The following is a 27505-nucleotide window of genomic DNA, read 5'->3' on the forward strand; positions in this document are numbered from 1 at the left end:
ATTTCAAATACTATAGGCTTCCTTAGTAGAAAAGTGGTAGATCATTCAGGATACCACTGTGCCCTCGGTATGAGAAATCTTCCCTTATACACTGAAAATCGTTTTCCAATGTATACTAACCCACAGCAGGGGCTAACATATCATTGGTGCAGCCTGGGCAGCTCCACAGGGGTCCAAGAAGTAAGGGGGTCCACCTCCACCTCCAAAGGCAGTGTAATTGTGCATTATGATGATCTATAGGACTGCATAGGGCCCATATATAGCTCCGGCACAGGTGCCCATTTCTGTCTGTGTCCACCACTGACCCACAGTGTGGTATATGGACACTTTTGACACAATGGGTATATATGTACCTGCCTATGGACATATCAGAGGTATATACTGTACTGGATAATATCCCTGATTCGGTGCAAACCGATTTGCAGGTTCCGGTCCAGCAGCTATGTCGCTAATCTGTGGCTGCAGAACGGAAACCTTTAGGCTGTGTGCACACATCATGTTTTTGCAGCTTTTTTTAGTGCAGATTTGTCACAAACCCTGAAGGGTTTCCTGATGCCAGCAAAGTGAATGACAGTCCTGAAGTCTCATACACACGTTGTTTGTGACTTGCATACTTGGAGCAGATTTAAATCTGCAGCATGTCAATTCTTTCAGAATTTTGACAGCAGATTTCACCCATATTAATGAGTAGGGAAAAATCTGCAGCACAAACGCAAGTAAAAAAAAAAATGAGCAAAAACGCCAAATTTTGCTGCTGCGCTTTCCCTGCCAAGAGATGCAGAAATGGTGCAGAAATGTCTGCACCAAATACTGTGTGCACATACCCTTATAGACTCCTTATTTCTGACACCCGCAGCCTTTCTTTTAACACGTCACATATTTGTCCTTCCACAACAATGACGTCCTGCCGGCTAATCAAAGGAGAGATAAGAGGTAGTGCGCAAAGCACCTGTCCAGTGGTCACAGATTATTAACATGGTCGCTGGACAAGGTCCTGGAAATCGATTCGCATCATCTCTCGTCCTGATGTATGCCTCCAATGTGTTGAATAACATCATCACCGTACTGCATAGACCTTCTTGCCCAGATACTCAAAAATAGCAAAATAACTTTATATCGTATAGAATTGAAAATGGTCTTTTTAACCCTTGTTGGGGAAGCTTAAAGGAAAGCAGAGCCGTTGGTAAGAGCCACATGTAATGTCCGTAAAACAGGTAGGAGGGGGTTAAAACAATCACATTTCTTATGTGCTCTACTCAGTCAATGCAGGCTGCTTGCTTTATGGGTCCCACCTCCTTTTTCTCCTCCTCCTTACCAGGCAAGCCAAGCTCTGATAGTCCTGCCTGTCTGATACCTCTGTGTCCCTGTCAGTAATCTGTTTTCAGACCATGCAGACAGAGTGCAACCTCCACCATCTATTCTTCATGAGACCACTCTACTGCTGCTGCACACAGACCCCCGTGCTGCTGAGCTGAGGTTCAGCAAAGGTCCATTTGTGAAGGTGAAAAACTTATCAGCACCAGCTTCCTAATGTAATCCATCGGCTGAGTGACCCCCTCAACTAATACTCCCTCTTGGCTACCAACTATACGTCCAATAGCATTGGCGCCATATGGCAACAAGAAAGTAACGCTGTCAACGCACTCATCAGCAGATAGGAACGGAGTACACTAACATGCCCTTGACTGGCACAAGGACAATAACTTTGCGGAAATGCCGCCTGTATTTGGGTCTTGTCATCGTAGTCACATTGCTGGACTAAACAGAGAATTCATTTTTCAGAGTCCAGGATCGTGCATATCGCTGTCATTGCCTGTCTGGTACAGAAACCTCAAGCTGGCACTAACACACCTGGTCTGCAGTGCCCCCTTGCATCATGAGATACAGTGGCACAGGAGGCAAAAACAGTAAAAATCAGGAGACCACAGTTTCTGGAACCACCAAAACTTTATCACTGGACACTGCCAACAGTCAGTGTAACTACCCAAAGGGAGCACCGAACCGCTGCTGGCCGCCTTGCCCTCAGCTCGCCTCTGCGGACAGCAGCACAGTGATCCGGAAGCACCACGCAAAGTTAAAAGCCAAAACTGCACAGCGTCCAGAAGACCGCAACGTTGTCAGGTAAGAGGATTGGGATCTAAGGATAGATGATCATTTCCTACATGAAACCTAATTTAGTCCATAGGAAAAGAATATGCGCCTTATTCTTTATCATCATGTGGATAACTGTCATCATTCTTTGTCCCTGACATTCGATTTTCATGCATGGTATTGGTTCTGTGTGCAGTTGTCTACTGTTGTAGCAGCAGATGGAAGACTCCTAGTGCCACCGTCACTCAATCAGGAGGTAATTCTTTTGAGATATATTAATTATTGCTTGAAACATATGTACAAATTCAATTGGTTTCAAGTTAGAGGCGTAAGGTCAATTTGGTAGACCCCAATGCCAAACCTACCATGCTAGTGTTATACCATATGGCGAGGGTTGCCAATTGGCCAGTGAGTCACTAGTTCACCTTATATTCACATGAGGAACCTGGTGCAACAAAAAGTCTGGAATAGCAATAGTAATTACTGTATTTCATATACAGACATTGCTGGGACTTAGCTCAGCGACAAGGAGGTCTGTAAGCAGCAGCGTAGTGTCACAATGAACAGACAGCAGAGGTGTGCACCCTAAAAATACATAGATTACGGTCGGGAAACAGGTATCAGGCTGGACTATGGAGTCTAACCTTGGTAAGAAAGGAAAAGGGGACAGAAAACAGAACATGAGAAAAGTCAGTGTCTTAACTCCCTCCTCCCTGTTTTTAGGATATCATATGTGGCTGCGCTTTTTTCAAAGCTACTTCAACAAAGGTTAAAGATTTATTTTTCAATTCTGTATTATATAAAGTAATTTAAATAACTGGGAGATCAGTATTATGCATGTAATATTATGCCTACCTGATAGGTTAAGTCTACATTTCATTTTTCTATACATCTGAGGTCTATAGATGAAGCCATTCTTCAAATGACTAAGATATCACAATGCAGAAAGATATTCCGACATGAAAGAGTTTTATTCAACACCTAACAATACAAATTCAATGGCTTTGTTGTGTTGAAGGGGATCTCCAGAGAGAAGAAGTTATCACTTATCCACAGGATAGCTGATAACTTACCGATTGGTGGGACCTAACTCTCGGGACCTGCGGAAGCTGGACATTTTCTCACCAATAGGGCACTTGTATTCCCGTTACAGAATGAAGTAGCAGGTTGAACACCCAATCACCACCCAATCACCACTTCCAGAAAAAACTGAGTGCATTGTTCTGCAGCCCCATAAATAAATCGAATAAATAGAGTGGATATCAAGTATATTTACTGGTGTTCCATTCTAATGGGGATAAAAGTGCTCTGATATGCCAAGCGGTGCAGTTCCCAGTGGTTGAACCCCCATCAGTAGGGATGGGCGGACCCATAGAAGTTTGGGTACTGGTAATGGACCCAAACTTTTTTTAAAGTTTGGTTCGGGTACCAGAACAATACTCAAACTTCCACCAGAACCCAAACCTCATTGAAAATAATGGATATCCGAACTGCTTAGGAAAACAATGCACCGAGCTATGACCAGAATGTTCTTTCACCGTAAGGTAGGTCATCGTCCTTTTTTCAGAGTATAAGAAAACATAGGCTACTGCACATTGCAATATAGAAGAACACAGTAGAAAAAAGTATGAAGTGCATGATACATTTTTTTATAATGGCTTCGTATACAGAGGGATACGTATATGGAGTATGGGGATATGAGAGTGGAAGGGCGACTAGCATGTCCTGAAGATGTTATAATTAATGTATGTGTCATGATAATACAATTTTCAGTTGCAGAATTGTTTAATAAAGTGCACTATGAAAACTAATGATAACTGAAGCAGTTTTGGTAAAGAAAGGATTAGTAATTAGTATAGTTTGGTGCGGACATCTGCAGAAAGCAAAACAACACAGTATTTCTGCAACGTGTGAACATGGCCTTATACACACCAAAAAGCCAGATGCCACAGGCAGTGGCGTAACTTGAAACTCATGGGCCCCGATGCCAAAGCTCCAACGAGGCCCCCAAATATTTTAAATCTTTAACAGCAATAGTCTTTTTCTATAGGCCAAAGGGAGTTTTAGGGCCCCCAAGGCTCCAGGACCCGGGTGCGATTGCAACCCCTGCACCTGTTGTAGTTACGCCCCTGGCCACAGGTCCCAACTAGAGATGAGCAGGACGCACAGATGATGTTACGACAGCCCTGGCTAATTAAAAGCAGTGCCAGGGACGCTGGAAGGTTACAGATTCATGGCTTCCCACGAATCCCATGAGAGTCATGGCCTCCCCTAACAGGGACTTATCATTTTCAGCTCTATTTTTTATATTTTGGTCTCATTTAGGTCTATTAGTATTTTTAGTGCAAGCTTAACCGATGTCAGCCCCACTATATTTTTAGAGTACAGTATCTGAAAACAGTGTATACATGATCTCTGTCAGTCTCGTTCAGGTTTATAGTGAAACTAGATGGTGGCCCGATTCTAACGCATCGGGTATTCTAGAATATGCATGTCCACGTAGTATATTGCACAGCCCACGTAGTATATTGCCCAGCCACGTAGTATATTGCCCAGCCACATAGTATATTGCCCAGCCACGTAGTATATTGCCCAGCCACGTAGTATATTGCCCAGCCACGTAGTATATTGCCCAGTTACGTAGTATACTGCCTAGTGACGTAGTATATTGCGCAGCCACGTAGTATATTGTCCAGTTACGTAGTATATTGCCGAGCTACGTAGTATATTGCACAGCCCACGTAGTATATTGCCTAGTGACGTAGTATATTGCCCAGTTACGTAGTATATTGCCTAGTGACATAGTATATTGTGCAGCCACGTAGTATATTGCCCAGCCACATAGTATATTGCCCAGTTACGTAGTATATTCCGCAGCCACGTAGTATATTGCCCAGTTACGTAGTATATTGCGCAGCCACGTAGTATATTGCCCAGTGACGTAGTATATTGCGCAGCCACATAGTATATTGCCCAGTGACGTAGTATATTGCCCAGTTACGTAGTATACAGCACAGTGCCACGTAGTATATTGCCCAGTGACGTAGTATATTGCCCAGCCAGGTTTGTCACAGGTGAAAAAATAAAAAATAAACATATACTCACCTTTCCGAGGGAGCCCTTGTAGTCTACGGCAGGTTCCGGTCCCAGGGTTGATATTAGCGCACATGGCGCACTGTGTGCTTTTGATACTTCGCCTATCGGTATGTACATTTAACGCATTAACATGTAACTGAGGCATCATAAATGTCAGTGCTGTTGGTTATTACCCACTTTTAATACCTCTTTCTATACTTCTAATGTTGATGGAGAGCACTGTTTATTAGGCACGGCCACATGCACCTGCACCTGTCCCATTGTATGTGCTGAGTGCCACACACATGGGAAATCCCACATGCTATTTTATGCCTGTTAATATTAATAAAGTTGTTTGTACTTTCATATATTTTGGACTTATGACTATTTTAATAATAACATTAAAAGTTATATTTTAGCCTATTAGCCTAATTTTTTGCTTAATCTTCATCAACAATGACTGCAATTCTCTCATTGTTATTTTTCACAAATTCCGAGGTCTATCAACCTCTTGTTACAAAAACAACTTATCTTCAGGTAAACTACATTTTATTGCCACAGAATCTATGAAAATTCCCTAAAAACCCAATTGTGTACTAGGTATTTCCGTTTTTTCCTCTACCAAGGGGATACCAAAACATTCTCTTACCAATAGGATTGTCCTCAACAAATTGTTACAAACTGTAGAATCAGGGGGACCCAACATATTATCTAAATAGGGAATAACTGACCTTACTCCCGCAACATACCTCACAACCCACTCTAAAAACGAACTGAAAGCTTCAAACAGGGAACAAGAAATTGCACAACCCGTTGGCAAACATCTGTCCAGATAATACTCCTCCTCCCAATAACTCCCCAACAAACAAATGCTTTCCCTGTGAACCAGAAGCAATCTAAAAGTCGATTCAGTATCTGATTTGGATGATAATGCCCTTGGACCATATCGAATAACCCACTGAACTGCCATGTCAAGTGAAGTGTACACCACTGAGCACAGTCCAGGATCGATTCTACCATTCACCGATAAACCTTTTGGGTATAAAAGGCGGTGAATAAGCTGAAATTTATTTGGGTCATTTTTAGGGACCACACCCAACAGTAATATAACACACATCTAACATCAGGGGAAACCCAAAAGGGCCAGCCATATACCCAAGCTGAACTTTTTTACTAATTTTTTCTGACACTACACCAGGGTGTTCAAATGCCGACCTTAAACTCTTCAACGAAAAGGGAACCTTATTACCCGATTGGGGAATTTGAAAACCCTCAGCAAAACCCTGAGAAATGAGGGAATCTACTTAGAAAGGGGGCCATTGCTGGAAGACTCAGTGGAGTCACCTCCTTGGCTATTGATGTTATCGTGAACATGAATTCTCTTTAAAATCATTTTTATTTCTAAATTTCTAAAAAAACACCTTCAATTTGGTATTCTTGGCAAAAAAATAGACAAAAATGATTTGACCAAGGTCTAGCACATACCCTATGATAGGCCTAATCTGTAACCTGCCTTACTGTGGAGGTTGGCACCCTAAATATGTGATATTGGCGTCCCCACTCACCGTAGGCTAACCCTCACTGCCCTAACTCACCCTATGTTAAAAGGTGAGAAAGCAATGATTTAGAGAACAGAAATGAAGAAAGCAAAAAATGGTAAAAAAACAAACAAAAAACAAATATATATAAACAATCAAAACCAAAACAAACAGCCTCAGCAGAGCAGTAACCTTTGGGTATCACCCTACACAGTAGCTCCAATACCTTGTTGGCACAGTATATGATAAATACATGGCCAATACTGTTAGGGCTAGCGGAACGCACCAAATATTAAGACAGATAGAGTATGGTGCGTTCGCAGCCCGGGGTCCACCGTGCAGAGATGGAACCTGCTGCCAAGTAATGACGGACTATATGGCGGTACTCATAAGTATACACACATGGGTTAAACTTCACCCAGCGTGAAGGAAGCGATCCTGTTGCGTCACAGGACCGCGGTACCGCACATAGAGCGCGAACAAGTAGTCAGCGAACTCAACCCCCACTAGGATTGAAGTCCGATTAGACCCTTGCTGGCACAACACCGCAACTGGGTGTGTAAGGAAACTCAATAACAATATTAAGGCACAAGAGTGCATGCGGTGCCGCACTGACGAACGCCACTAACCACCCAGGCTTGGGTAAGGAAAGCACAGAGGAAGTGCACGGCGCCGTACTGGCGGTCACAGCAACTGGACGCTGTAATGTGTGATTCGTGCTGTAGGATAAGTCGGGCGCTAGATAGCAAACATACACCTTCCGCGAACAGACATTCGATAGGGTAGGGGTATCCAAGGATGACTTGCACTCACAACAAACAAACGTAAGCAAATGTACACTAGCGCATGGCCGTGCGGTCATGCGCAGTTTATATAGTTGCAGCACAGGAAGTGGCCACAGAAACTTTGCCCTTCCAAGACCTGCCAAGAGGACCAATGGAATGTGCTGCAGAGCCTGAGCACATGACCCTCGATCTCCAACGGGAGATCTTGCCCTGGGCATGCTCAGTGTGTGCAGACAAGGACTTAGTCCCAGAGAAGTCTGCTCGCTGCTGACCAGCACTGGCTTTAATGGCAGAAGCTGAAGAAGCAGCAGTAACTCTCTGTACAGAGTGAGACTGAGCAAGACGCTGGGACCGACGTCCCTGCTGAGCAGACTCCACTGCGGCTGGATAAGAATGGGAGACCGCAGCGGAGATGGCTCGAGATTCCCCCTGTGCAGAAGCGGGAACTTGAGACCTAACAAATACAGTACTTAAATGACCTTTGACCTTAATGCAGCATAAGTTGATTATTCAATAAATCAGCTGGGTATGCTCCAGACCACTGGATGTACATGCAAATTATCACTAATACATAAATTAATCCTATATCGCATCCAATCAATAGGAGTATAGATAAAAAAATCACTTATCAAATATAGGATGTACCCTAACGCGTTTCCCCATCAGGAGGCTTTTCAGATGTCAATAGTGCTGATATCAGATGCCATAGTTGATAAAAGACATCCAATATCGCATATTTAGGGTGCCAACCTCCACATTAAGGCAGGCTACAGATTAAGCCTATCATAGGGTATGTGCTAGACCGTGTCAAATCATTTTTGGCTATTTTTTTGCCAAGAATATCTGCTGGGAAGGTGTTTTTTTAGAAATTTAGAAATAAAAATTATTTTAAAGAGAATTCATGTTCACTATATTGTTTAAATTCTCGGGCATAAATTCAAATTTAACTATTGATGTTATCCCATTTTCCCTTTCCTTTTTTAAAACATCGGTAAGCCCCAAGCGATGATCCATTGCAGTGCGAGCAGCATACATGTTTAAATTTGCAGCCGTCTCTGTACTTACACTGCCCCTCATTAAGTTGCCAACAAGCTCCATTTTTTCTTTGCATCCCTGTGACTCAGGGCTTGTCTCTCCTCCCGCTCCTGATTGATCCCTCCCACTCGTGCCCCCAAGAAAGGACTGCCCATATCTATTTGGTGCCATCACCTTTAACAAAAGACCAATATCGTTTTGGTCCCTTGGTCCCACCCAATGCTAAGATGAACTGCCTTCGTTTGCCGAAATTATTCGTAATATCAAAGCCAAACCTGGCCCCCATAAGTCATATGTGCCTTACCTATTGAATCCATATTGAAAAAAAAGCCCACAATTCTCTGGTACTATTTCACCCACCACACTCACTAAAATGGCAAACACCTGCAGCCAATTCACAAATGTCTGCAGCAACAGGCGTCGTCTCCTTTTTTCTTCCTCCTCCTTCTTACTGTTATCCTTCTTTTCCTTATCTAAACTAAATTTTTCCTTTACTACTTTATTTAAATGCGCCCCTAATTGCCCTTCAAAACAAACATATACCTCTCCTCTTGCACTATCATCCAATAAAGCATCTGCTTTTTCCTTTTGAGCCTGCACCAAAACTGACATCCCTCCGGAAGCTGTCTCCACACATGATGACACGCTCCCCCTAATACATGCTAAACCCGCTAATCCATCTTGAGCAGTATCCCACGCCGAAGCAGGAGTTGCAACATTCACCACACCAGCCCCTTGTCCTAAATTAGGTAAAATCTCTTATACACTTCCTAACAACTCCCTTAACCCTGACACCTCTGAATCTCCCCTAGCCTGACTAGGCCTAGTTAACACTGCCTCCTCTCCTGCTCCTACACCCTATCCACTTACATTGTTAAACGGACAAGACATAGAACCATACACACTGGGCTGCCCAGGTGCTGTGAACCCACCAGCCACTAATCCAGAATCTTGATGTCTACTGACCGACCTATCCAACCCCAAAGGCTCCTGCCCACTTCCTTGGGCCATCCAGTCATTATCCCTCACGTCCACATAGACAAGGGGCAGTGATGATGCCTCTGTGGTGTCCAGGCAAATTGACTGCATGCCGCTTTGGTGCACACTTCCTGTCTCCTGGGAGAAGCAGACCACATTGCTTGTGTGCGCTGCAGCCTACTTTCATTGCTCCAGGTCAGCTGATAGGATTCCTTTCTGGCCTGGGGTGACTGCTGGCTGCAGTGTTCCAACACCCATCGCCAGGAGGGTCCCCCCGGAGTTGCTCCTAAGCAGTTGCCTGGAAGAATGGGTGGCTTTTAGACTTAGCCTGGATGGTTGTCTTGTTCTTCTGGGACGCCACCGACCGGGCTGCAGCCCCGCACCTCCCAACACGCATATCACTTGATTCTGAAGCCAGGCCTCTTCTCTGATGCCGGCAGCAGTGTGCAGCTGTTCTGGAAGAGCTTCCATATTTGCCATGGTAAGCAGGCTGTGCGCTTGGGGGATACTACTCACATCCAGTAACAACTCAAAATGTCCACTTTCTCTCACTTTTCCCTTAAATACCCAAACTTCTAGTCTCTCCCCTCCTTCTCTCATAAAACCACCTATCCCACTTCATTTTCACTCTTGGCCAATCCCAGTGATGTGGACTTCTGCCTATGAAGTTAAGCTCCAGCCCATCGTTTAGCTACAGACCAAGCAGCAATTTAGTGCTGATGGAACGCAGAAATTTCTGCAAGCAAATACTCAACATGCACACACAGCCTTACAATTTTTCTTTAATCACCAGGCACCATGCAGAGAAAACACAAAAGAAGTATTAGCTTAGCTTATTGGCTCCTGTGATAGAGAGAACACTCATGGATGGAGATGGCATACTATTATTTATTGCGCTAACTTATATACTGCTCAAAAAAATAAAGGGAACACTAAAATACCACATCCTAGATATCACTGAATGAAATATTTCAGTTGCAAATCTTTATTCATTACATAGTGGAATGTTTTGAGAACAACAAAACATAAAAATGATCAATGTACCGTATATACTCGAGTATAAGCCGACCCCCCTAATTTTGCCACAAAAAACTGGGAAAACTTATTGACTCGAGTATAAGCCTAGGGTTGGAAATGCAGCAGCTACCGGTGAATTTCAAAAATAAAAATAGATGCTCCATACCGTTCATTATTGCCCCATAGATGCTCCATATAGAGCTGTGCCACATATAATGCTCTGCACCGTTCATTATGGCCCCATAGATGCTCCATATAAAGCTGTGCCCCACATATAATGCTCTGCACCGGTCATTATGGCCCCATATAAAGCTGTGCCCCGTATAGAATGCTCCGCACCGCTGATTATGGCCCCATAGATGCTCCTTATAAAGCTGTGCCCCATATAGAATGCTCTGCACCGTTGATTATGGCCCCATAGATGCTCCTTATAAATCTGTGCCCCATATAGAATGCTCTGCACCGTTCATTATGGCCCCATATATGCTCCTTATCAAGCTGTGCCATATAGAATGCTGCTGCTGCAATAAAAAAAAAAAAAAAATCACATACTCACCTCTCTTGCTCAGGACGCCGGCGCCTTCAATATTTACCTGCTCCTCGTGAGGCTCCGTCTCCAGCACTGACGCTCAGTCGAGGGCGCGCACTGACTACGTCACCGCACCCTCTAATCTGAGCGTCACTGCCAGAGGACGCTAGAGACAGAGCCTCACCGGAGCAAGGAGCAGGTAAATATCGCGCAGCGCTCCCCTCCCCGTATACTTACCTGCTCCCGGCGTGGTCCCTGCAGTCCCTGCTTCTCCCGGTGCTGCATCTTCTTGCTGTATTGAGCGGTCACAGTTACCGCTCATTTTCAGTCATGAATATGTGGCTCCACCTCTATGGGAGGTGGAGCCGCATATTCATTTCTGTAATGAGCGGTACCATGTGACCGCTCAGTACAGGAAGAAGATGCAGCACTGGAAGAACAGGGACTGCAGGGACCGCGCCGGAGCAGGTAAGTATAACTAGACAGCCCCCACTCCCCCTCCCCTGCCGACCCCCGAGTATGACTCGAGTATAAGCCGAGAGGGGGACTTTCAGCCCCCAAAAAATGGGCTGAAAATCTCAGCTTATACTTGAGTATATATGGTAAATCAAAATGAATATCTCATGGAGGTCTGGATTTGGAATGATACTCAAAATCAAAGTGGAAAATCAAATTACAGGCTGATCCACCTTCAGTGGAAATACCTCAAGACAAGGAAATTATGTTCAGTTGTGTGTGTGTTGCCTCCATGTGTCTGTGTGACCTCCCTACAATGCCTGGGCATGCTCTAGATGAGGTGGCGGATGGTTTCCTGAGGGATCTCCTCCCAGACCTGGACTAAAGCATCCGCCAACTCCTGGACTGGCTGTGGTGCAACGTGACATTGGTGGATGGTGCGAGACATGATGTCCCAGATGTGTTCAATAAGATTCAGGTCGAGGAACGGGCGGGCCAGTCCATAGCTTCAATGCCTTCATGTTGCTGGAACTGCTGACACACTGCAGCCACATGAGGTCTGGCATTGTCCTGCATTAGGAGGAACCCAGGGCCAACCGCACCAGCATATGGTCTCACAAGGGGTCTGAGGATCTCATCTCGGTACCTAACGGCAGTCAGGCTACCTCTGGCATATACATGGGGGGCTGTGCGGCCCTCCAAAGAAATGCCACCCCACACCATTACTGACCCACTGCCAAACCGGTCATGCTGAAGGATGTTGCAGGCAGCAGATCACTCTCCACAGCATCTCCAGACTCTGTCATGTCTGTCACGTGTGCTCATTGTGAACCTACTTTCATCTGTGAAGAGCACAGGGTGCCAGTGGCGAATTTGCCAATCCTGGTGTTCTGTGGCAAATGCCAATCGTCCTGCATGGTGTTGGGCTGTAAACACAACCCCCATCTGTGGACGTCGGGCACTCAGACCATCCTCATGGAGTCGGTCTCTAACCGTTTGTGCAGACACATGTGGAGCGCCCCCAGACACAGGGCCACAAGTTCTCTGGTTCAGTTCTGAGGCTGTCACGGTGGCTAGACCCGGTCCGCGACCCTGCTAAGGGGCGTCCAATAAAGGTGGTGCAGTCTGTCAGGGGTTCGTGACGCCACCTGTGGTGTTCGGTCAGGGTGACCGACGCTGCTGTGGGGTCCGCTGGGGTGATGGAATGGCAGCTGGATGGTATATCTTCCCACAGGTGAAGTATGTCCCCAGGGCTTCCCAGTAAGGTAGATGGTAATGGTGTAGGGTGCAGTCAATAACAAGGACGCAGGGTTGCAGTCTCTTTACCTCTTTACTGAAGACTTCAGGATCCTCAATCCAGAGCACGCTTAACAGGGCTATCTGAGACCGGCCGGTCCGATGGGCACATCCAGAGTTTCCTTCGCAGATGGAAATCGTTGCCTACCACTAGCGCCTGTGTGTTGTAGTCCTACCCTGCTGAGCATTCGGAATAGTCCTCACAACTGCTGTTTTCGTTCGTTCGTTCTTTACAGCTCTCTCTCTCTTTAGTTCCAGATGTTACTAGTTCAACGTCCCCCAGGTATGTTATGGCTAGGATGCACCCGTATGACGGGAAGGCCTGGAGTTCTTCCGGGACCCTAGAGACGCCCCTCTCCCACAGTTGCCCCCTATGTCTTCGTAGGTGTTTAGGTGAGACAGCCAACCTATAATTAACTGTCCTGCGGAATTCGAAGTAAGGCCTAGAGTAAGTTACTCCCGCGGTGTTCCGGCCACCGGCTACGCGCCTCAGTAGGATGTTGCCTCGGTCTCACGGCACGACTCCTACTGGTACTCCCTTGTGCTTGATCTCGTTTACACTGTTCCACAATATCCTTCCCTTCGTGTCTCTCTCTTGGATACCGCCGCGGGGTGTGGAGGCACGGTTCCGTTACATTCTGCTCTGTTCGCTAGGCACCTGCCAGGTTCCCACGCCTGACAGGGACCCCCCTGTGTCTTCTCCCTGCAACACCCCCTGCCACGGGATGTTGCCTGAATCCAACCCAGTCAGCTTCTGACTAACTTCCTCCCCGACCCCTAGTTTTACCAGTGTGAGGAGTGGCCCAATAAATAAAGCCTTTTGCTCCCCCTAGTGGCCGGAGTGTGAAGTGTAATGTGTTCTGGTGATACCTGGTCAGGAGAACTCCTTTACTGCCATCAGACGTACCATCACTCCCCTTAGTGGCAGAGCGTCATACTGCAACGACCAGGTCTCTGGGGCGCTGCACTCCCCCCAGGTTAAATCCAGTACTCCTGGACTGGGAAGAAGAACAACAATACATTGCAGCAAAAGACATACAAAATTTTGAAATGCTTAAAACAGGTAATTAGAATAATGCTTTCCTTTATGGGAGGTGAGAACACTTGAACGTTACAAACAAAATTAAATATTTTTAAATAACTTTCTGACTATAAATAACTCTCAGCACCCAGCCGGGTATTCTACCAAGTGCAAACTCTGAACAATAATTTAACTTTTCCTTTAAGGGCGTATAAGCTGAACCCACTAAAGGCCTACTATAAAATACTATATAAATAACTCAACTTTTCTCTCCATTCTAGCTTCACCAATGCAGGACCACCTAGCTCCTTGGCTGGGCCTACTGTCATTGTACCGACCATCATTCTACGGTTCTCGGGAGGACTCTCTCTCTAACCCCTACGGGTTCACTTCAAGCTTTCCTGTCCTCAATCTTTATTAACATTATCAAACTTTACTAACTTTCAACATTATTAACGTTTCGATCTTTTCTAAGGCAACATGTCAACATTCCTTTTAAGAGGGAACCAAGTCTCTAGGAAGTAGTGCAGATTCTCTCTGTCTGCAAGTCCACCGAAAGCAAGACCTTCTGCGTCATGTCCAGAAGCATTATCTTCGCAAAGTCTTCTTTCGCTTGTAAAACCAGTAGGGAGCACCTTTAAGAAGGTGCAAACTATATACAAAACAGTTTTGAATCATTCACTGTTCATGATCCGGCAGTCTTTTAAACAATGATGAACTTGTGCAAAAATAGAAAAGGAACCATAAACAATAGGGATCCTGGGTAAACAAAGGGACCCCTTTTAGGAATAACCCTGGATGGGTTTTAAGCAGCAGAAACAGGAAACAGTTAACTATGTATATATTGCGGGCTTCCGAGGTTTAGTTCTATAATAAGTTGCAAGGCATCCATCGGTAACGAACACTTCCCGGCCGTGGAAGCCCTGGTTCCGTGTTCTCGCCTGATGCGGTGTTAGTGTCGTGGGTTCGTCTCTCAGGTGCGGCCAGGTCACCCGGTGTCTGGATCCGAATGTCAGCTTTGGTTGCAAGTTCAGTAGCGGCGATAATGCACACTGTGGTGACAGGGGTGGAGTTCGTCAAATCAGGGTTAGTCGTAGTCAGGACAGCAGGTGGCGCCATTACCGGCTCGCATCGGTAGACATTTCGAGCGCACCACGCTTGCGCACTCCGATGGCGGGTGTACGTCACCTGGTCCCCTCTGTGTAGCAGCTGTCCGTCACCTCTATCGCGGTGCGGGGCCTTCACATTGTAGCTAGTAAAGAAGATTTCCATCGGTAGTCCGGTTCCTGTATATAGCCCCAACCCCGCTTCGGGTGAAAGGCTAGCAGTTCCCCGCTTTACCAGACTCCCTTTACTGCGTTCTGTCTTTGGTCCTTGTACTTTCGGTGGGTCACTTTGGTCTGTCTCTTTTCGGTCTTTCCAGTGTAAAATTAGACATTGTTTATATTGTTCCCAAGTAAGCGCAGCGATGCTGAGGCCCTCCTGTCTAGTCCCGTCTGGCCCCATCCTTGGGGTGTCCCATTGGAAGACCACCCCCTCTGAGCTTACTCCCAGTGGTATTCCCATAGTCGTCGGTAGCGGAGGCACCAGCTTCTCCATGGTGCCGGGGGCTATAACCACCAGCTCAGGAGCAGGGAGTCGGTCGCTGTCAGGACGGGGTGCGGTCACGGGAGCCGGATCGATCAGGAGGGCAGGGGCGTTTTCCATACCTCCGTCTGATGTGGTTCCACCGATGCCGATCGGTTCCATTGATGAGGACACTGGAGTCGGCTGCAGCTCGGACGGCGGTTCTCCCGGTGCGGCCCTCAGTGACGGCTCCGATCTCCATTGCTTCACATCGGCTGGCTCCACGCTCGGGATAGGCTGACTCGGCTCCTCCGCCCGCGGCTCCAAGAAATCCGAGCCCTCCAGCCGTGGCAGATTTGAGTTCGGGTCTACCTCCGGCTGACGGGAACAGGCCAGGATTGCTCCTTTGTCGTTCGGGCACCCCCTCTCCGGGGTCTGCAATGGCACTCACATGCTGCTCCTCCATTTCCTGGGGGTGTGGCTCCTTCTTGTCTTGGTTCCCGCCGCTGCAAGTCAGGGGGCGGTTCTCCTCTGCTTTGGGGCAGATCATCCCCCGCAACAATAATCGGAGGGGGCGGTCAGCACTTCTGGCGCACTTTGATAGTCTCCTCCCATGGCATGCACTCCTTCTCCTGCGCTCCTCGTGGCATGGCAATGGCAGCGGTTTTGGCGGGAATCTTGCAGCAGATAGCAATATGCAGTCCTTGCAATAAATTACAGTCCAACACGTTTCAATCACAGTTCCAAGGCACACATGACCTGCCTCTCAGGCTTAAGTAGGATCCTGTTCGTGACGCCAAGTTGGAGCGCCCCCAGACACAGGACCACGAGTTCTCGTTACCGGGCCTATCTGGTTCGGTTCTGAGGCTGTCACGATGGCTAGACCCGGTCCGCGACCCTGCTAAGGGGCGTCCAATAAAGGTGGTGCAGTCTGTCAGGGGTTCGTGACGCCACCTGTGGTGTTCGGTCAGGGTGACCAACGCTGCTGTGGGGTCCGCTGGGGTGATGGAATGGCAGCTGGATGGTATACCTTCCCACAGGTGAAGAATTTTACCCCAGGGCTTCCCAGTAAGGTAGATGGTAATGGTGAAGGGTGCAGTCAATAACGAGGACGCAGGGTTGCAGTCTCTTTACCTATTTACTGAAGACTTCAGGATCCTCAATCCAGAGCACGCTTAACAGGGCTATCTGAGACCGGCCGGTCCGATGGGCACATCCAGAGTTTCCTTCGCAGATGGAAATCGTTGCCTACCACTAGCGCATTTTATTTTAGAATTAAGTGGGTCTTATGAGGACATGTTTGCCCCCCCGCTCAGAAACAATGAATAAGGCGGGGGTCTCATGTCCCCATAGACCCCATGTCTGTAAAGGGTTAAATTTACAAGGTTAAGGAGGGGTCAGTTTTTCTGCAGTGATTTTATGTAAAGCGGCTTAAACCAGTTCTGGCTGCTTTTGCGTGCTCAGATATGCGAGGCCTTCATTGGTCAGCTGGATTTTTGGCGGTTTTTTTTGTATAATATAAGCCCGGTTCCTGTCAGCGCCTGGCACTGCGCTGGTGCTTGAAGAAAGAAGAGCCCACCCTCCCTCCCGTTGTATTGGCATCACTATCCTGTCGTTTGGTTTTATTTGTAGGGTAAAAATCACCCTCCTTTGGGTGGATTTGGCTAATGGACTTTTAAAAGAATATGGTCTTTAACTTAAGAATTTATGTATATGGATTTTTAACTTATGAAGTTTATTTAATGGTATTTATTCAAGTTGTTTGTAACCCTAAATAAAACCTCACGGCCAAATTTTATTCCATCATTAAAGGTGTCTTGTCATTTTATTTTAGAATTAAGTGGGTCTTATGGGGACATGATATAGCTTATGATTTTAAGTGTATTCAGTCATTGCTCACCCAGCCTGACTGACAGCTGCAGCTTGTACTGAGCAGCATGAGATCTCCAGAGCAGGAGGGACATTGAGGAGCTGTCAGTCACATCAGGCTAGGTGGCTGAGATTAAGTTAAACTTTCATAAAGGATAATACAGCCATTTTGACATGGATTTCAAAGTAAGTACACCAGCCTCACCAAGTCTGATATCTATTTAATAATGTATGAAGTCTATATTGTGAAAATTTGGTGACAGATCCTGTTTAATGTTTATTTGTCCATCTGTAAGTTGTCAGATGTTACCCTTATACAGAGAGAGTCACTGCTATCAAAGGACTAGATGCTGTAATGCACTCAATTGGGGTAGCAGGTGTTAACAATTGCAAAAGAAAGGGTGGTGCAGACAAATGTCTAGGCTCTTCTCGGTTCTTCTCAGAATGATGTATATGGGCTGTTTACTGAATAATAACAGAAAATGGGTGTAAGGACAAAGATAGAGTTGTCTCATGGGTCTTGATCTGAAAATTAGGAATTCATTTGTAAGATATTTATATCTTTGAAAGCGTCTGTCAACAGCTATGGGTGTTACATAAAGCAAAAGAAATGCCACCCACTACGATCTGCTGCGCCTGATCTTTGGTTACAAAAGCTGGTAAGGCCATGTGCCATATTTCTGGAATCACGGCTGTTATTACTAAGTAGTGATGCCAGTAGTTTGGCACCGTAATTCTGCAGTCATTAACTGGCCACAATAGTCACTTGTGAACAAAGACTTTGAGAGAGTCAAGGGGAAAAAATAGGTAAAATCTGCAAGGCCTGGGAATAGAAAACACTTATCAGAGATATGATTGGAGCGTGGGATTTAGGGCTCTGTATAGTAATGCTGAAGGTTTGAGAAGCTTGGGGGACCTGACAAGTCTTCTCTATGGAAAGCAATGATTATCTCTTTGTTCTCTTTGGCTTCTCTTTTCCATTTTCCATTTCGTATGGTTTGGTTATCTTAGGGTATGTGTCCACGTTCAGGATTGCATCAGGATTTGGTCAGGATTTTATGTCAGTATTTGTAAGCCAAAACCAGGAGTGGAACAATTAGAGGAAAAGTATAATAGAAACATATGCACCACTTCTGGATTTATCAGCCACTCCTGGTTTGGGCTTACAAATACTGACATAAAATCCTGACCAAATCCTGATGCAATCCTGAACGTGGACACATACCCTTAGGGTACCGTCACACACTGCCATTTCGATCGCTACGACGGTACGATTCGTGACGTTCCAGCGATATCGTTACGATATCGCTGTTGTCTGACACGCAGCAGCGATCAGGGATCCTGCTGAGAATCGTACGTCGTAGCAGATCGTTTAGAACTTTCTTTTGTCACTGGATCTCCCGCTGGCATCGCTAGATCGGTGTGTGTGACACCGATCTAGCGATGCGATCTAGCGATGCGTTCGCTTGTAACCAGGGTAAACATCGGGTTACTAAGCGCAGGACCGCGCTTAGTAACCCGATGTTTACCCTGGTTACAAGCGTAAAACTAAAAAAAAACAAACAGCACATACTTACATTCTGGTGTCCGTCAGGTCCCTTGCCGTCTGCTTCCCGCACTGTGACTGCCGGCCGTAAAGTGAAAGCAGAGCACAGCGGCTATGCTTTCACTTTCACTTTACGGCCGGCAGTCAGTGAGTGCGGGAAGCAGACGGCAAGGGACCTGACGGACACCAGAATGTAAGTATGTGCTGTTTGTTTTTTTTTAGTTTTACGCTTGTAACCAGGGTAAACATCGGGTTACTAAGCGCGGTCCTGCGCTTAGTAACCTGATGTTTACCCTGGTTACCTGGGTACCTCGGCATCGTTGGTCGCTGGAGAGCTGTCTGTGTGACAGCTCCCCAGCGACCACACTACGATTTACCTACGATCACGGCCAGGTCATATCGCTGGTCGTGATCGTAGGTAAATCGTATAGTGTGACGGTACCCTTAGTGTTTAGAAAGCGTATCTTATCATAGTGATAGAAAGCAGAGAGTGTTTAATCGATGGTATATTCTCTAACTGGGTCGCTGTGACCAGTGATGTACTGCAGGGGTCGGTGTTGGGACCTATTCTCTTCAACTTTATTAACGATCTGGTAGAAGGTTTACACAGTAAAATATCGATATTTGCAGATGATACAAAACTGTGTAAAATAGTCAATACAAGAGAAGATAGTATTCTGCTACAGATGGATCTGGATAAGTTGGAAACTTGGGACGAAAGGTGGCAAATCATCGGCCATGGCTGGAAACCCTGATGTGCCCCCCCACCGCCACCGATCGCCTCCCCAGTCCTCCGTCCTGTGCTCCGCTCCCCTCCATCGCCCGGTCTGCTCCCCCGTCCACCTGTCAGCTCCCCCCGTGCTCCGATGCCACCCCCGTGCTCCGATCTCCCCCCCCTCATACTTACCGGGCCTCCCGGTGTCCGTCCGCTTCTCTATGGGTGCCGCCATCTTCCAAAATGGCGGGCGCATGTGCAGTGCGCCCGCCGAATCTGCCGGCCGGCAGATTCATTCCAGGTATACTTTGATCACTGTGATAAAACATATCACAGTGATCAAAATAAAAAAAAAGTAAATGACCCCCCCCTTTATCACCCCCATAGGTAGGGAAAATAATAAAATAAAGAAAATATTTTTTTTTTCCACTAGGGTTAGGGTTAGAACTAGGGTTAAGGCTAGGGTTGGAATTAGGCTATGTGCACACGGTGCGGATTTGGCAGCGGATTGGCCGCTGCGGATACGTAGCAGTTTTCCATCAGGTTTACAGTACCATGTAATCCTTTGGAAAACCAAATCCGCTGTGCCCATGGTGCGGAAAATACCTCACGGAAACGCTGCGTTGTATTTTCCGCAGCATGTCAATTCTTTGTGCGGATTCCGCAGCGTTTTACACCTGTTCCTCAATAGGAATCCGCAGGTGAAATCCACACAAAAAAACCCACTGGAAATACACAGTAAATCCGCAGGAAAAACGCAGTGCCTTTTACCTGCGGATTTTTCAAAAATGGGTCCGAAAAATCTCACACGAATCCGCAACGTGGGCACATAGCCTTAGGGTTAGGGTTGGAATTAGGGCTAGGGTGGGAAATAGGGTTAAGATTAGGCTTGTGGTTAGGGTTAGGGGTGTGTTGGGGTTAAAGTTGTGGTTAGGGTTGGGATTAGGGTTAGGGTTGGGATTAGGGTTATGGCTACAGTTGGGATTAGGATTAAAGGTCTGTTGGGGTTAGTGTTGAAGTTAGAATTGAGGGGTTTCCACTGTTTAGGCACATCAGGGGTCTCCAAACGCAACATGGCGCCACCTTTGATTCCAGCCAATCTTGCATTCAAAAAGTCAAATGGTGCTCCCTCCCTTCCGAGCCCTGACGTGCGCCCAAACAGTGGTTTACCCCCACATATGGGGTACCAGCATACTCAGGCCAAAATGGGCAACAACTATTGTGGTCCAATTTCTCCTGTTACCCTTGTGAAAATAAAAAATTGCTTGCTAAAACAATTTTTGTGGAAAGAAAAATTATTTTTATTTTCACGGCTCTGCGTTATAAACATCTGTGAAGCACTTGGGGGTTCAAAGTGCTCACCACACATCTAGATAAGTTCCTTGGGGGGTCGTGTTTCCAAAACGGGGTAATTTGTGGGGGATATTCTACTGTTTAGGCACATCAGGGGCTCTGCAAATGCAACGTGACGCCCGCAGACCATTCCATCAAAGTCTGCATTTCAAAACATCACTACTTCCCTTCCGAGCCCCGACATGTGTCCAATCAGTGGTTTACCCCCACATATGGGGTATCAGCGTACTCAGGACAAACTGGGCAACAAATATTGGGGTCCAATTTCTCCTGTTACCCGGTTGAAAATAAAAAATTGCTTGCTAAAACATAATTTTTGAGGAAAGAAAAAGGATTTTGTATTTTCAGGGCTCTGCGTTATAAACTTCTGTGAAGCACTTGGGGGTTTAAAGTGGTCACTGCACATCTAGATTAGTTCCATGGAAGGTCTAGTTTCCAAAATGGGGTCACATGGGGGAGCTCCAATGTTTAGGCACACAGGGGCTCTCGAAACGCGACATGGTGTCCACTAACAATTGGAGCTAATTTTTCATTCAAAAAGTCAAATGGCGCGCCTTCCCTTCCGAGTCCTGCCATGTGCCCAAACAGTGGATTACCACCACTTTTGAGGTATCGGTGTACTCAGGAGAAATTGCCATATGCATTTTAGGATCCATTTTATCTTGTTGCCCATGTGGAATTGAACAAATTGAGGCTAAATGAATTTTTTGTGAAAAAAAAAAAAGTACTTTTTCATTTTTTCGGATCAATTTGTGAAGCACCTGGGGGTTCAAAGTGCTCACTATGCATCTAGATAAGTTCCTTGGGGGGTCTAGTTTCCAAAATGGGGTCACATGTGGGGGAGCACCAATGTTTAGGCACACAGGGGCTCGCCAAATGCGACATGGTGTCCGCTAAAGATTGGAGCCAATTTTTCATTGAAAAAGTCAAATGGCGCTCCTTCCCTTCAGAGCCCTGTCGTGCGCCCAGACAGTGGTTCCCCCACACATATGAGGTATCGGCGTACTCAGGACAAATTGTACAATAACGTTTGGGGCCAATTTCTCCTTTTACCATTGGGAAAAATAAAATTGTTGCTAAAACATCATTTTTGTGACTAAAAAGTTAAATGTTCATTTTTTCCTTCCATGTTGCTTCTGCTGCTGTGAAGTACCTGAATGGTTAATAAACTTCTTGAATGTGGTTTTCAGCATCTTGAGGGGTGAAGTTTTTAGAATGGTGTCACTTTTGGGTATTTTCAGCCATACAGACCCCTCAAACTGACTTCAAATGTGAGGTGGTCCCTGAAAAAAAATGGTTTTGTAAATTTCGTTGTAAAAATGAGAAATCACTGGTCAAATTTTAACCCTTATAACTTCCTAGCAAAAAAAAAGTTTTGTTTCAAAAATTGTGCTGATGTAAAGTAGACATGTGGGAAATGTTATTTATTAACTATTTTGTATCACATAACTCTCTGGTTTAACAGAAAAAAAAAAAAATCAAAATTTAAAAATTGTAAAATTTTCAAAATTTTAGCCAAATTTCCATTTTTTTCACAAATAAACGCGAAAATTATTGACCTAAATTTACCTCTAACATGAAGCCCAATATGTCATGAAAAAAACAATCTCAGAACCGTTAGGATCCGTTGAAGTGTTCCCGAGTTATTACCTCATAAAGGGACACTGGTCAGAATTGAAAAAAACGGCCAGGTCATTAAGGTCAAAATAGGCCAATATAGTAACATAGTAACATAGTTAGTAAGGCCGAAAAAAGACATTTGTCCATCTAGTTCAGCCTAAATTCCATCATAATAAATAAATACCCAGATCTACGTCCTTCTACAGAACCTAATAATTGTATGATACAATATTGTTCTGCTCCAGGAAGACATCCAGGCCTCTCTTGAACCCCTCGACTGAGTTCGCCATCACCACCTCCTCAGGCAAGCAATTCCAGATTCTCACTGCCCTAACAGTAAAGAATCCTCTTCTATGTTGGTGGAAAAACCTTCTCTCCTCCAGACGCAAAGAATGCCCCCTTGTGCCCGTCACCTTCCTTGGTATAAACAGATCCTCAGCGAGATATTTGTATTGTCCCCTTATATACTTATACATGGTTATTAGATCGCCCCTCAGTCGTCTTTTTTCTAGACTAAATAATCCTAATTTCGCTAATCTATCTGGGTATTGTATAGAAGAGTATTCTTTACTGTCAGGGCAGTGAGAATTTGGAATTCCTTGCCTGAGGAGGTTGTGATGGTGAACTCAGTCGAGGGGTTCATTCTGATGGAATATAGGCTGAACAGAATGGACAAATGTCTTTCTTCTGCCTTGCTAACTATGATTAAATGTACATACAGTATATTCTACAGTTGCTGACCAATGCACTGATAGTGGTCTATAAAAGGTATATATTAGCAGACACTAACAAAAAAATAGATTCTGGCAGCAATTTTCATGTCTAGGTCCTGCCCTGCAGAAATTTTTGTATTACTGGAGATTGTACATAAGTCCCCATTCAGCTGGTTTATACCCAAGTGTCCATCTGGCATACGCCAGGTCAGTAAAGAACCAATATGAAAGTGTATACTGCTGTGCTTGCCTTTACAGAGGGGTACAGTTTACAAACTCTTCACAAAGCAAAGGGTTAAGTATGCCAACTATATGCCCATACAATGGCATCCATCACGGTCATCTGATGAAGGTCCTGTATAGGATGAATACTCCTGACATATACAGCTCTGGCAAAAATTAAGAGACCACTACAAAATTTTCAGTTTGTCTGATTTTTCTATTTATAGGTATATTTTTGAGTAAAATATAAATTGTTCTTTTATTCTATAAGCTACTGACATCATGTCTCCAAAGTTCAAAGCAATAAATTTTGTATTTATTTTCTGAAAATAAGAAATGGTCAAAATAAGAAAAATGCATTGCTTGCAGACCTCAAATAATGCAAAAAAAAAACAAGTTCATAATCATTTAAAACAATAATACTAATGTTTTAACTCAGGAAGAGTTCGAAAATTAATATTTTGTGGAATAACCATGATTTTTAATCACAGCTTTTATGTGCCTTGGCATGCTTTCCACCAGTCTTTCACACCGCTTTTGGGTGACCTTATGCCACTCTTGGTACAAAAATGTAAGCAGTTCTTCTTTGTTTAATGGCTTGTGACTATCCATCATCCTCTTGATTACATTCCAGAGGTTTTCAATGGGGTTCAGGTCTGGAGCTTGGGCTGCTCATAACAGGGATTTGATGTGTTGGTCCTTCATCTACACCTTGATTGACCTAGCTGTGTGGCATGGCGCATTGTCCTTCTGGAAAAAACAGTCCTCAGAGTTGGGGGAACATTGCCTGAGCAGAAGGAATCAACTGTTTTTCCCGGATAACCTTGTATGCGGCTTGATTCATACGTCGTTTGCAAAGAACAACCTGCCCAATTCCAGCCTGCTTAAGCATCCCCTTTCTGTGGAAACTTCCTGAAGAAGCCATGAGCTTCGAAACGCGTTGAATAAACCACCCGAACATCTTATAACTATATCTGGATCCATCATTTGTAGCAGCAGCGTGGATTTTATCCACATTCATCTATTATGACGGTTCTGAGAGGTCGCAACGCCAACCTGTGGATCTGCAGCAGCTGACAACTACACGCTTTGACTTTGTACCACCAGGTGAGCAGTTCTCATAATTGATTGGAAACAATCCTGGGGATAAGACCCTATTTGCGCTTTTTTGTCTCCTACCTTTCAATACTAATGAACAAACAGTGACACACAGGTACAGAGGGGGAGAGGACTCTGACCTTACGGGCTTACAATCTGTGGGATCTACTGTACATTATTGCCTGCTCAAGCAATAAAGCATAATATTTACACAACTATTATCTGGCATAGATTTATACTTTAATTCATCAGTTGTCTCTTGAGCAATTCAGGGCTATGCAGTATCTTTACTTCCTGAATTCTGGCAGGGTGTGCATTCCACCTTGAGTGACAGTTGTGGTGCGCAGCAGAACTGTAGTATTAGTAGAACTATAAAGCTCAGCACAAGTTCTGCTGTAACACATTCAGCTACCAGTGGTTTGTTCTGGAGTGCAGAATGTTATCAGTATATTTACGCATACAGAAAGCATGGCATTTGAACAAGCACACAGCTTGGGATAGCGAGAGCCATGGTTAGGAGACCTGTTCTGGGAAAAGCAGATGCTTCGTGTAAATGATTTTGCATGATTTATAACAGCAGCTTGTCAGAAGCTGAAAGGGAGCTTGTCCTTTACTCTTAAATACATATACTAGCTAGGTATACAGTTAATTCATCTGAATAGTATGACTACTTATGATATGAACAAGTGTGCAGACATATCTGTATCACTTGCCAGAACATGTTTTTCTTATTCTTTTTTTTTAACTTTTCTATACTTTAATAATACAATATTGACCAGTCCACACCATTATCTCTATCACATGGTAAGAGACATTACTCCTTAGGCCCATGTCATAGGCCTGCCATGCAGCCAAATCAGACCTCTTACTTTGCACTGATGAGGAGCAAAGACCCTGAAATACATATCTGCAATGAAAGTGTTTTGTTTGGCTTTTATTTTAAGCTCGTTAAAAGGTCAATATTGACTTTTAAGATTGTTACTTTCAATTGGTTTCACTAGAATTCAAATCTTTTTTTCTGCATATTTAATTTCCCAGGGGAGCATTGCATAGGCTATCCAAATACTCACACTGGCATGTCAGGCATGTCAATCTCAGCAATCAGAGATGTGTCTCCTTACACCCATGCTAAATTCACACACCAGAGCTCCACTACCATTTCTGAGAAAATAAAACGGGCAACTAAATTGTAAAAAATACGCCATACTTTGCTTTCCAAATATGTGACAAACGTGATGTAGAACCCTACATGGAATATTTAGCCTTGAAGGCCCTTTCTAGCATGAAGAGTTAAGTTCAAAATGTCCTGGAATGTGGTTGACATTCCTGTTGATAGAGGTGTAAAAAAATCTCTTTTATAGAGTATTGTGAGGCAAAGACTTGGTATCAGTCATTACATCTACTGTGTGACTAGTCAGCTCATATAAAATATGATTGGGAGCAGACTTTAGCATTCGCATTGTCACCATATAATAGTGTTCTTAAACTGACCTACTTTTTAGTGTTTGCAAAGAGCAGGCTAATCCAGTTTGGCATGGCTAAAGGAGGATGGGCACGCGGGAAATATTTCTGATGAAAGAAACTGAAGATGTTCTAAGATGACATGCAGTACTCTGTTCACTCTGGGGGATAAGACAAAGCTCTGAAATATGGTGGCTTTTTCCTTTTGGCCAGGGCATCAGAGGTGTGTGACTCAATTGAATGTGTTATGTTTTCAAGCAACGATTGTCTTAAGTATATAGAATTCATTCCCAATATGTTGTGAAAAATGTTTATCATGATACTATTCAACCTCAGTGTTTGTTATATAGTTAAATTGGTTTTATTATAGAGAAATTGTTATTTTTGCCTCTGTTTCCTAAAAACTGGGTAAATCTTAATATCAAGCATCAGACTTTGAGGTTTTATATTAGAATTTTTTTTTATTATCACCTTTCAAAAGTGGATATAAAAAAATTGTACACGTCAAGTTTGTAGACAATAGTGGCTCACCATTGTAGTATACCACCAATCACTTAAGGTACCTTCACACTGAACAACTTAACAACGATAACGATAGCGATCCGTGACGTTGCAGCGTCCTGGATAGCAATATCGTTGTGTTTGACACGCAGCAGCGATCAGGATCCTGCTGTGACATCGCTGGTCAGAGCAGAAAGGCCAGAACTTTATTTTGTCACTGGATCTCCCGCAGACATCGCTGAATCGGCGTGTGTGACGCCGATCCAGCGATGTCTTCACTGGTAACCAGGGTAAACATTGGGTTACTAAGCGCAGGGCTGCGCTTAGTAACCCGATGTTTACCCTGGTTACCAGTGTAAATGTAAAAAAACAAACAAACACTACATACTTACATTCCGGTGTCTGTCGCGTCCCCTGGCGTTCTGCTTCCCTGCACTGACTGAGCGCCGGCTGGCCGTAAAGCACAGCGGTGACGTCACCGCTCTGCTTTACGGCTGGCGCTTACACAGTGCAGGGAAGCAGAACGCCGGGGGACGCGACAGACACCGGAATGTAAGTATGCAGTGTTTGGTTTTTTTTTACATTTACACTGGTAACCAGGGTAAACATCGGGCTACTAAGCGCGGCCCTGCGCTTAGTAACCCGATGTTTTCCCTGGTTACCCGGGGACTTAGGCATCGTTGGTCGCTGGAGAGCTGTCTGTGTGACAGCTCTCCAGCAACCACACAGCGACGCTGCAGCGATTGGCATCGTTGTCTAGATCGCTGCAGCGTCGCTAAATGTGACGGTACCTTTAGGGTTCAACTACTGTGATCCTTGCTGATTACTAGAACAAAGAAGTAGCATTGCCAGAAAAATGTGTTTAATTGTAACGCTAGCGCCCTGACTGATTGGCATGAGTGAGAGTTGTTGCCCCACTGTGCCACAAACCAGACTACCCTGGAGGGGTGTGACTAAGCAGCTACCTTGGTGTTCACTGGAGCCTCTAGTGGTGAGGTCAGGCTTGTGCGGCAGGTAGCT

The 27505-nt window shown here is 45.0% G+C and overlaps 1 protein-coding gene across 1 annotated transcript in view; it reads left to right on the plus strand.

The window, feature by feature from the left end:
• Nucleotides 1-1349: 1349 nt before the first annotated feature.
• NPAS2 (neuronal PAS domain protein 2) overlaps nt 1350-27505 on the plus strand; it is a 154524-nt gene continuing 128368 nt past the window's right edge. The window contains exon 1 of the mRNA XM_069757586.1: nt 1350-2121. Within this exon, the coding sequence (XP_069613687.1) occupies nt 1877-2121 (245 nt within the window). The 5' untranslated portion in view covers nt 1350-1876. The remainder of the gene's footprint in view (nt 2122-27505) is intronic.

The sequence above is a fragment of the Ranitomeya imitator genome, chromosome 3 (genome assembly GCF_032444005.1).
Source record: "Ranitomeya imitator isolate aRanImi1 chromosome 3, aRanImi1.pri, whole genome shotgun sequence".
NCBI lineage: Eukaryota > Metazoa > Chordata > Amphibia > Anura > Dendrobatidae > Ranitomeya > Ranitomeya imitator.